Here is a 12,010-nt window from a genome sequence, read left to right on the forward strand (position 1 = left end):
TTGCTAACATATGTATAGACTGCTTTTCTAGAGTGTAGTATTGCTTGCCAATGTAAAGACTGCTTTTCTAGAGTGGAGTATTGCTTGCCAATGTAAAGAATGCTTTTCTAGAGTGGAGTATTCCTAGCTAGTGTATGGAATGTGTGTAGTATTGCCAGCATATGCATAGACCACTTTTCTAGAGTGTAGTATTCTTAGCAAATGTATATAACCCTTTCTAGTGTTCTTACTAGTTTGTGTAAAGAGAGTATGAGATGCTACAGCGTTATATTCCTTCCTAGTGTATTAAACACTTTACAAGACTACAGTATTCCTCACTAGTGTATGGAAAACTTTTCTAGAATGTAGTATTGCTCCTGAGGTTTTTGCTATCTATATTTGTTTGCAGCCTAATAATGACCCCCTTTAACCCGCATACTAAGAGTTCCACCATGAACCACAACCAAAAGCAAATTCAACACTTGGAATCAACTCCTGTTGTTTATCTCCATAACAGGTCACATCTCGCCACACCACGACCGACCAGTCATTTGTCCGATTACTTTTGCAGCTGCAAAAAACATTTTAATTACTTTATTACTTTATTAAATTCATTAAGGTGACGTCCAAATACTTATGGATCAGACTGTACTTTTAAACAAATCTTTATCAATATTATTCATTATACTGTACAACACATGTCCTGGCTAGCTAGATTTGATCAAATGTAACATTAGCATGCTAGCTGACTAGCTTTTCTGCTCGTTATATGTTCTGGCTGGCGATCTAAGGTAAATATAGGTTAGCTAACTATCTTCAAGAAACCACCCGGAAGCTCATTCTACCAGAAACTCACAAATGAACATAAGTCATTGAATTGCGTGTCAGAAAATACTGTATAGTGGTGCTGATGGTGTTGCCTCGTCCTGAAGTGTCCGCGCGCTCCAGCGCAGATCACTATTGCGCTACTATTGTGACGTCAGGCCAGTTGCTTTATTATGGCGTAGCGAGTTCTTTCCGCAGGTGCGCGAGACAGCTTGCGTCGCCAAGGCAGCGACTAGTGGCCTCTAGTTAGGACACAAGTGCGCGTATTGGACAGCGGCCAGCGACAAAAAGCGAAACCCCACCCTCCAGTCTGCCTACTGGCAGCAACGTAGAGTGGTTCGACTGCGCGGCGAACGGGAAGAGAGCAGGCTACGCTGCGGGGCCACAGCGGACTGCGACACGCTGGAAGATCGACTTGTTTTCGGGTGGGGAGAAAGACGAAGCCAGGGGCCTTGGAGCGTAATCCGCGTCCACCTGGCGAGGTAAAGGGACACTTGTCACGAGAGCTCTCGTTTGGCCTTGCTTAACGAGAGCAAACGAAGTTCTTCCTGTTCAGAAGTTGGTGGCAGTGAAGTTATCAGCGCGAGGGCAGGAGCGCGGAGTGTGTGTGGAGATAGAAAAAGAGTGTGTGTGTGTGTGTGTGTGTGTGTCAGGAATGGAGGGGAGTAAGACATTTCACTGTGTTTCAGTGTTGAGGTGAAGTGCGTTTTTAAAGTCGACGTCTATCTCTCTCTCTCTCCCTCTCTCTCTCTCTCTCTCTCTCCCTCTCTCTCTCTCCCTCTCTCTCTCTCTCTGTGTCTCTCTCCCTCTCTCTCTCTCTCTCTCTCTCTCTCTCTCTCTCCCTCTCTCTCTCTCCCTCTCCCTCTCTCTCTCTCTCCCTCCGTGAGCTGGCGCGCTCTTTTCCTGCCATTCTTCTGCGCGCCTCTGCGCTTCCTGCTCGGACTGACCACAGCACTGGACGGCTAAAAATACTGACAGGTCAAAATGGACAGCTAAATGGACTTTTTTTTTTGTCCCCCCTGCTATTATTCCTCACCTCCCTCTTGACTGTAAAGCTTTAGCTTTTGGATAAGTCCTGACCATCTTCCTCTGCTTTTGGACATTGGACTCCTCTGTGGGATTTGGATGGTCAGCAAATCCTGGGGTTCTTGTTTTGGACATTTTTTTTTTATTGTGAATTTTAAATATGGAGATATTTGATCAGATGTTCCACCTTTCCTTCCCATGATGTTTCAGCTCTGTAGAAGCAGCAGAAGCTGAAGTAAGTGCATGGAGGAAGATTGGCGTCTTGCAGGCTCTTCCGTACGCAAGCCCTCGTTCTGTTGACTTCCTTTGGCCTGAAGCCGGCCTAAAACCTCCATGGAGCCGTAGGCCTGCGATATCCATGTCCACAGGTGTTGGGGTGTCCTCGAGGAGCGCTCTGGCTGAGCATGGCTGTGTGATTGTGCGCTGCTTGGCCTTGGAGCGGGGAGTAGAAGGCCCTCATGAGCCTCCCAGAGGGGTCGCAACGGGAGAGAGGAGCTGGGAAGTACGCAGTTCGACAAAACGAGTCGCCTATTGAAACACCTTGCACACAGAGAATCTTCCATGGAGCCGCTGAAGAGCATATTCACCCGCGGCCCCCTGGCCCCCTGGAAAAGCCTGGAGGACTCTCAGAAGGGAAGCTTCAGCAACCCTGTGTGGACCGCGCTGTTCGATTATGAAGCCACGGGAAAGGACGAGCTGACTCTGCGCAAGGGGGATGTAGTGGAGGTCCTGTCTTTGGACTCTGAGGTGTCCGGAGACGAGGGCTGGTGGGCGGGCAAGGTGAACAACAAGGTGGGCATCTTCCCCTCCAATTATGTCTCGCTCAAGCCCAGTGGCTACGGCAAACTGCCCACCAATGTGGGCAGCGTGGCCCACGAGCTGCAGTTCGAGCCTGAGGTGGTTGATTTCCGGGAGTTAAGCCTAGAGGAGGTCATAGGGGTCGGAGGGTTTGGGAAGGTGTACCGGGGCACCTGGAGGGGCGACCTGGTGGCCGTCAAGGCGGCCCGCCAGGATCCGGACGAGGATATTAGCGTGACTGCGCAGAACGTGCGCAACGAAGCGAGGCTCTTCGCCATGCTCACACACCCCAACATCATCGCCCTCAAAGGGGTGTGCCTGCAGGAGCCCAACCTGTGTCTGATCATGGAGTACGCCTCCGGTGGCCCGCTGAGTCGGGCCCTGGCCGGCAGACGCATCCCGCCACACGTCCTGGTCAACTGGGCCGTGCAGATCGCTCGAGGGATGCTGTACCTGCACAGTGAGGCCATAGTGCCGGTCATCCACCGTGACCTCAAATCAAACAACAGTAAGTGACACATTTTGCAGACTATTGTCTGTTCTTCTTCGTCTGTTGTTGTGCTGATGCAGTCTGAAGGGGAAATTCCACATTCTTAAGCATAATTCAGTGGTTGAGAGGTAAACGGAGTCATGCAGAGTGGGGTGTGGTGTGAAATGGCTGATTGTACTGATGCTTACCTACTCTAATTCCTTTACGGTGGTGTTGGCTGGAACCAGGGGTGACCATGACACAATATAGCCATTTAATTGACTGGCCAGAACCCCTAGTTGCCCTACACATCTTCTAAGTTTCATATGTTATGTTGATGATGGTATAATAGCAGGAAAAATGCAAAAGAATACATTTTAGGGGACTATTTTAACAACTAACAACACCTAGTGTGTATCCTTCCACCATTGCCATTTAGGCCAATGGTTTAGGCCAAAAGCTTCTCAATGCAGGAGTAACATAAGGTCTCAGGCATCAGGCAGTGTATTCATAACCATTAGGTGTAGTAACTTAGGCCTGGACGATATGGTAAAAATATTAAATCATGATATTGTGGGGGACTAATTTGCATCATAACACCCTGGATGTATCCCTCCACCATGAATGTTTTAGTCCAAAAGTTTCTCAATACAATGATAACATGATGTCTCAGGCATCAGGCAGTGTCTTCCTAACCATTTGGTGTAACTGCTGGGCAATATGGTAAACATATTATATCACAATATTTTAGGGGACTATTTTGCTTAACAACATTCTATGAAAGTTTTCGTTCAACGTTTGAAGCCATATAAAATAGGTAAAAGACAGTTTTATGATGCACAATATTTATTACAAAACATGTGATTGCATGCAAAATGCATCAGTAGATTTTCTGCTAGATAATTGCTATACTGTCTCATGCAGTACAGTGATTTCTATTCTTGTAGTGCACTTCTAATTAGGACTAATTAGACCCTCTGTAGTGAAATCGGTGATCACAATATCCTAGATATGCTCAGAAAAGCATATTGTGCATCACGATAACAAAATTTATCATGATACAATAAAATATTGCATATTGCCCATGCTTGTAATAACTTTCTGATGGAGTTTCTGGAGGCGTTTAACCCTTCTGACATTGACAATATGCAAAATACGTACTTTACTTTGGGAACTACTTTGTCTCACAGCACCATACATGTACCCTTCTGCCATGAATTGATTGTGCACTTTGGGTCTAAATCTTCTCAAACCATGGTAAAACCATCTCTCAGGCATCAAGCAGCATATCCATAACCGTTTGGTGTAACAACTGTCTGAGGGATAGAGCTGCAACCAGCCCCAGCCACTATTTCCATTATTGATTAGTTGGTCTATTTAATTGAAAAAGTAAAAGTGCCATTTTCCATCCATTAATAATTAAATATGATCAAATAGAGGATTTTTAGTTCCTTAGCATGAAGCTTTTTAAAATTAATATTCATCTTCTAAGTCATATCTTCAGAAAAACAAAGCAAAGGGCAATATGGCAGATCTTCATTGCTTCTGAAAATGCAGTTTTGCTCAGTGTGAAAGGTGCAGAGCGTACTTATATACAGGTCTGTGGTTTCTACAAGACTTGTGTGTTGTCTGTTGGCATCATGCCATCAAATCTGACAATACTGAGGACAGAAACAGCCGGTCAGCAGCCACGTCCAGAGTACTCCAGCAGCTCATTGGATAAGAAACAGCCACAGCTTTCTCCAAACATCCGTCCACACGAAAACACACAAACAGAGTTTAAAAAAACCCTGATGCCTGGGAGCATCATTTTATTTATATCCACATGGATGAGCATTAGCATTTTGCCAGTCAGTTTAGTCAGCATGCAAATGGCATCAAGCCAACAAACGATAAGATTTATTTTTAGCTTTTTTTTCTCTCTCAGCATTATCAACAGTGTTAATAATGTTTGTTGAAGCTCTAGCGAGAGAACTTTAGGAGGCTTCAAGCTTTCAGGTGTCTGATTCCCATCACCAATACAGTGAACTATTCTGACCCTGTATGTTTACCTAGAGAGGAGAATTTCACACCAGACCACTCTGAATGACTGTGTTTACATCTGAACCATTTAATTCTGCAGTTTAGGCAATTAGGTGGAATGCACCTTTAAAGATGGCATTGCTCTATAGGACCTGTGTATGAGTAGATACTGAATAAATCATAGTAGGTACTAAATAAGTCATAGCGGCTATTGAATAAATCATAGTAGGTACTGAGTAATTCATAGCGGCTGTTGAATAAATTATAGTAGGTACTGAATAATTCATAGCGGGTTATGAATAATTAATTGTGGATGCTGCATAGTTCATAGTTGATACTGAATGATTCAAAGTGATTACTGATGAATTCATAGCGGGTACTGAATAAGTCATAGTGTACTGACAGGAGTTGCTAACCAATTCATAGTTCATGCTAAGTAATTCATTGTAGTTACTGAATAATTCATAGTGGTTACTGAATAATTTACAGTACACATGGAGTAATAGTTTAAATAGTGATTTAATCAGTGTTTTTTAATAATTCATTGTGGATGCTGAATAATTCTTATTAAGTTACTGAACAGTTCATATTATTTACTCAACAATTCATAGTGAGTACTGAATAATTTATAGTTCATACTAAATAATTAATTGTAGTTACTGAATACATGATGGTGGTTACTGAATATTTTGTAATACACATGGAATAATTAATTGAGATGCTGAATAATTCATAGTGGATGCTGAATAATTAATGGACATTACTATATATTTCATAGTGGTTACTGAAAAAATAGACTTTACTGAATTATTCTTAGTTCAGGCTAAATAATTCATAGTGGTTGCTGAATAATGCTTAATGAGTACTGAAGGATTCATAGTAGTTACTGTATAGTTTATAGGTGATATTTAATCATTCATAGTGGATACTAAACCATTCAAAGAAAATCCTGAAGAATGTTTTGTCAGTTCTGAATAATTCATAGCGGATACTGAGAACGCAAACCTGAGGATTCAAAACTAAACTGATAAGCCTGGAGATCAGTGGTTTAAAAACACAGCCGACAGAGAAGAGTGGCTGAATGGTTCTAGGGCAAGATTGAATAAGTATTAGAACATTTACGTCTCGTTCTTCAGCTTCTACAAATCCGTTCCAAATGTCCAGGATTGTCAACACACCTCACTTACACAAATGTTACCAATGTAAATGTACACACATGAGTCTTTCAATAGTTAACACTTCTTCAGGGAACCCAAAGAACCCTTTTTGGCACCTTTATTTTGAAGCGTGTATCTCCACTCCCTGCTTACCTGCACCAGCCAATCAGAGATGTCGATTGTTTAGCTCAGGTGTGTTGGAGTTAAGAGATAATGTGAGAGGAAATGCTGAGGATCACCAGTTCCTTCAGGGTTTGGTTAGGAAAACAGTGGCTTAACTGTCCCTGAATTTCCCGTCCGAGTCATGTGTGCTAACCTGCACTACATACTCAACAGGCCAGCTGTTTCACCAGCCGTTCTTTTCCCATCCACCTAAAAACAAAAAATCGTCAAATTACGACAGGTTGGTTGCCAACACAAACACATATGTTGTAGTAATGTGATTATTCACACTTCACTGAGAAAATAGGAAGCCATTCATTCAGCCGGCTGTTGGGCAAGGTTTGACGTGAGTGTGCTATCAGCTTCGTCTCTCTCTCTCTCTCTCTCTCTTTCTCTCTCACTCCCATGCTGTGGTGTGTTTGAGGTCTGTCATAAAACCTGGGGAAAGAAATGGGAGAGTTAATTGTGTGGGAATATGCTCTTTGCTCTGGAGAGCCACAGGCAAGGTCATGTGACTTGTCTTGGCCCAAATGTCCAAATGAATGTGCGTTTGCTCGCAGTCTTTTCCGAGAAGGTTGTGAAATGGTGTGCAATCACTGATAAGACAAGCAAAGGTCAGGAGAATAATATCATTTTGGATGGATATGTTAATGAATCCAGCAGGATTACAGCGACGCTGGCAACCACACGGTCAGTACAGAGTGTTGGTAACACTCAAATATAGGGGACTGCTAGGGGCAATATTGATCTAGTCCAGTCAGCAGGTAGAACTCATCAGGCACCTTTATTTTTAAGAGTGTATTGGATGGACAAAAGTATTGGGACACCTACTCGTTCATTGTTTCTTCTAAAATCAAGAGTATTAAAAAAAAAAAGGTCCTGCTTTTGTTGGAGTTACTGTCTCTACTGTCCAGGTTTTGCAGCATTTCTGTGAGAATTTAAACGCATTCAGCGACAGCGGGTGTTGGATGTTGGATGATCGCCACACCACCTCATCCCCAAACACCCCAGCTTACTTCCTAAAAGTGTTGGAAAGAGCACCACCACCTTCAACGCTCAACGCTGGGGGGCTTTTAACCCACCTAGCCAACGCCTGGCATTAGGCATGGTTCCAGTAGGTTCATGTTTATCTGCTTATTTTATGCAATGGGTGCAACTTTAAGTAGCCCAATGCAGTGATTAGAAGGGGTGTCCGCAAACTTACTGTTTATTTACTGTGGTTGGTTGTCTGTCAGAACTGCTAGAACTAAACAGCGGGGCTCACCTTGAGGGTCTGTCCAATCTGCTTCGTTGTGTATATGTGGTATAACTAAAGATCTACTGTCACGGCCATGTTTTTGCACCTTAGCAAAGATAGTCAAGACGCATGAAGTGATCTGGTATAAATGTGGTCTAAAAGATCCCATAAACAATGCACACGGTATTGCGGCATCAATCAAGCGCAAGGATCTGAGCTGCTTTGACAAGGCCAAGCTGTGATGGCTAGATGACTGGGTCAGAGCATCCCCAAGACATCAGGCAGGTTCCTGTAGGGTGTTCCTGGTATGCAGTAGTTGATACCTACCAAAGGTCCAGGTTCCAGGAAAGGCCAACCAGTTAACCAAGGTGGCCAGGGCTCACTGATGCGATCCATTGAGGCCGCACCTCACAGCTTACAGGACAGCTTAAGGGATCTGCTGCTAACGTCTGCCTTCATGACTTGGGTCGGGTCAGAGCTGTTTTGGCGGCGTGAGGGGAACCTATTACACAATATTAGGCAGATGGTTATAATGTTATGGCTGCTTGGTAGTGTTAATACATATGCCTTTTATATAGTGCACATAGTGATGATGTATTTATGCCATATTGCCCACGCCTGCCTGTGGGTTATTCATCATCTAGTTAAACAGGTCTAAGTATGGTTTCTCCATAAGGACACATGCAGCTGATCAGTGTAGTGTCATGCTTGGACTACTCACTCCACAAACCCACAGGAAGAAACACACAGCTTACATCACTCCGCACAGTATGGATGTGTGTGTGTGTGTGTGTGTGTGTGTGTGTGTGTGTGTGTGTGTGTGTGTGTGTGTGCGCTATTTCAGGACAAATTTGCTACAGGGAGTTATGCTGACATGAGTCCAAGACCCATACTCTTATTCATATCAATCATGTTGATTAATAATTACTAATAAAAAATAATAATAAAAATACCACACCTCAATTGATAGTAATAATATGCCCATAAATTATGCCCTCAGTTATGGGTCATACATACAAAGCCATCAGCAATGAAGATCTCACTGTATCAGGTTTGACGTTGGGTAGAAGATTAATCAGTGTGTGGTGGTACACCCACGGAAACTGTAACCACATACACACTTCCTTACTTGAACGGTCTTTGAGTTGAGATGTTTGTTATGTTTTAAGATTACACCCGGTCCCCTGTCCCCCCTTGTCCCTCTATCTCAGGCTCTACGTTTAATGAATACTCACACCTTTCTAATGCTCTGTGCTGATTTATTTGGCTTTGTTATGGTTATAGCTTCCGGTCTCTGCCCCCCCCCCCCCTTTCCTCCTGTCATCATGTCTGTCTGTGTGTTTTGTTTCATACAGTGGCACCTATTCAGGTGTAGGACGTACATCAGTCAGCAAGTGAACGGTCAGCTCTCTAAGGTGCTAAAGGTGATAACCCCTTAAACAGCCTACGCAGGACAAATGAGCAACGAGACACTGAGACACATTGGCAAAGTCCAGGTTGTGATGACTAGACAGCTGGGTCAGAACACCCTCCAAAACACCAGGCAGGTCTTGTGGGGCGTTTTCTGGTATGCAGCGGTCAGTACCTAACAAAAGTGCTCCAAGGAAGCACCAGGGACAACTGCTGGCAGTGTTGTGTTGGAGGTGCCCAACCCGTGGTCCAGGCCCCACCTCACAGCTTGGCGGACTGAAAGGATCTGCTGCTGGCGTCTTGGTACCAGAAACCACACGACGGCTTCAGAGGTCTTGTAGAGTCCAGGTCTCTCGGTATTGAGAATGCACACCATTTGTAAAGCTCTGTGCTGATTTTTTGGCTTTGTTGTTGTTATTCCTTCAGGGCTCGGCCCCCCTGGCTTTAATTTAGGTCAGGCGACACATCCGGCCTTTTCTTTCCTGCTGTCATCATGACTGTTTGTGTCTTTTGCGATCCTTTCATCCGTTATTCATCCTCCTTTTCCTTCTTACACCTTTCGCCCAGCCTCCCTTCATTCTTCATTGTGTTCCCACGCATGTCCCATGCTCGGCGTTCCGGGCTGGAAAACACCTCAGTTGCGTAAAAGCAAACTTTTTTAACACAGGCTTTTTCTGTACACCAGAATACAATCCACTCACTGTACTGTGTGATACTATCTCTCTCTCTCTCTCTCTCTCTCTCCCTGTCTTCCACTCTCTCTGTCTCTCGCTCCCTCCCTCCCGCTCCCTCTTGTTTTTTAATTCTTTCCGAACTCCTTTGTCTCAGACGTGTCCTTACTTGTCTCTTGAGTTCTGGCATGCAAGAGTTCAGTATCCTGTGTTTTTCTTTCTCGTGTTGTTCTTTTTTCTCCCCCCCCCCTCTCTCTTTTAACTCTACTTTGCCTTTCCTTACCGGCCCTCGGAAAGTCTCGCCCCCTTCCCAGAAAGGTTTGAGCGAGAGGGCAGGGCATCCTGCAGGTCACCGCATTTCAGTGCTGAGTGTGAAGTGTGCTAGGGGAGGTCAAGTGAAGTGTGGAAAGCCAGGGAGAGAGTGAGTTATTTGGAACCAAGCCAAGCAAATGGAAACGGCAGTAAACACAATGACGTCTCGAAAGTGTCACAGGCTGCTGTAAATAATCTCGCCTGTTGGCGCAGAGCTGGCCCGGCCGATACAGCCGAAAACCTTGCTGCAGTATATTTACTCAGCAGCGTCCTCCCATGTCCACGTGGCTCATCGGATACTCTGATTTCCTCCCACCTCCCCCAGAAACACACAGGGTAGGTGAATTTGCTGTGCTAAATTGGCACTAGGTACACTCATTTTAGAATGTTTGTGGACGCCCCTTCTAATGACGCCCCCTTCTTAACATGCAGTTACTGAATGCAATCAAATCCTCACAGCAACGCTCCTCCAAAATCGAGTAGAAAGCCTTCCTCTCTGGACAGTAGAGACAGTGACAGTTTTTTTTAATACCCTTGATTTTGGAAGAAACTCTATATGGACATAAGTATTGGGACACCTGCTCATTGATTGTATATGTGTGAGTGAATGGGTGTTGCGATAGGCTGCCGCTCTGTCTAGGGGGTATTCCTGCTTTGCACCCAATGATTTCAGATCTGGCTCTGGACCCACCACAACTCCGACCAGGAAGAAGTGGATGAGATCCATGCAGTAATGCCCAAGAGGGAATGCTAATCAAGGTCAAAAGATACAACTCCACACCACAATCTCCTCTGTTTGTGATTGGCCCTTTTGCGTGTCAGTCAAAGAAACTTCTCCAAGCAGTCTCCGTAGTTCTCAAAATATACTTGGCTTGTTGGAAGGTGTATCTCTGTAGACTCACCCCGTGTAGTCGCTCTCATCCCATGCTGTATTTCCACACTGCTGTACTGATTTTCAGACACTCCTGCTGCTGTACAATAGCATAAGTGTTTACGTTATTGCAAAGTGGACCTCCAGCATGATTCTGAGGGCGCCACAGCCTCCCACAATGCATTTGTAATTTCCTGTGAATGAGCTCATCACATGAGCCATTATTAATACATGTTGTGCATTAGGTCAAACATACACAAACTACGGTTCTCAGCTCAGACCTCCAGACTTCGACTGAAGCTACTAGGTTCCACTACATTTGAATCATGTGCCACGGGTAGGTACATGCAGCATTAGGAGTCTTGTCCAAGGACTCTTATTGATTCAGTGTGGTTCATTCGGCCAGCCAGTGAATCAGACCCTAGCCTGTCACGAGGAGGGGAATGCACCACCAACCTCACCTCACAATGACAACAGTTACAGTTTCCAGGAGCTCAGTGAACAGTTTTGTTAATTGCATGCTAAAAGGAGCGAACAGTGGCAGATTTTTTTTTTTCGAGAGTGATGAGGGCACCGCAGTCTCTCACAATGCACTCATAAGTATATAGTGAACAGCGTAGCTCCCCACATGAGCTGAAACTGAACCAACATGCATTGCAAGACCATATATTATTATTTATTTATTATTGTTATTTCTATTTTTTTATTAGTATATATTTTTATATTATTTTTATTATATACTTTTTACTAAGCAACACACCATGGAACAAAATGAAGCCCCCAGCATTTGTTAATATAAGCAAGTGATGGTTACAAGCCACTGCAGACCTAACAGAGACTGTTATAAGAATGTTTTTAAAAGATTCCAGATACTAAAATAGCGTTCCAGGAACGTTATATAGCGTTCCAGGAACGTTCCAGGTTTGCATCACGACGTTATTGGAGTTAGTTCCCAGTTGGACAAACATGAAGTCAAATGCTATGGAAATGTCGGATTTGAAAACATTGATATAAAACAGTTAAAATGACATTAAATGTTTTTTCAAACGAAATAATTTGAGCATTTGTTAA

At 44.1% G+C, this 12,010-nt stretch overlaps 1 protein-coding gene across 1 annotated transcript in view; it reads left to right on the plus strand.

Moving 5' to 3' along the window:
- Positions 1–1,141: 1,141 nt before the first annotated feature.
- Positions 1,142–12,010, plus strand: part of LOC140547158 (mitogen-activated protein kinase kinase kinase 11) — a 54,593-nt gene continuing 43,724 nt past the window's right edge. Inside the window, exons 1-2 of the mRNA XM_072670745.1 lie at positions 1,142–1,286; positions 2,041–3,136. Coding sequence (XP_072526846.1) covers positions 2,392–3,136 — 745 coding nt within the window. The 5' untranslated portion in view covers positions 1,142–1,286; positions 2,041–2,391. The remainder of the gene's footprint in view (positions 1,287–2,040; positions 3,137–12,010) is intronic.

This window comes from Salminus brasiliensis, chromosome 24 (assembly GCF_030463535.1).
Source record: "Salminus brasiliensis chromosome 24, fSalBra1.hap2, whole genome shotgun sequence".
Taxonomy (NCBI): Eukaryota; Metazoa; Chordata; class Actinopteri; order Characiformes; family Bryconidae; genus Salminus; species Salminus brasiliensis.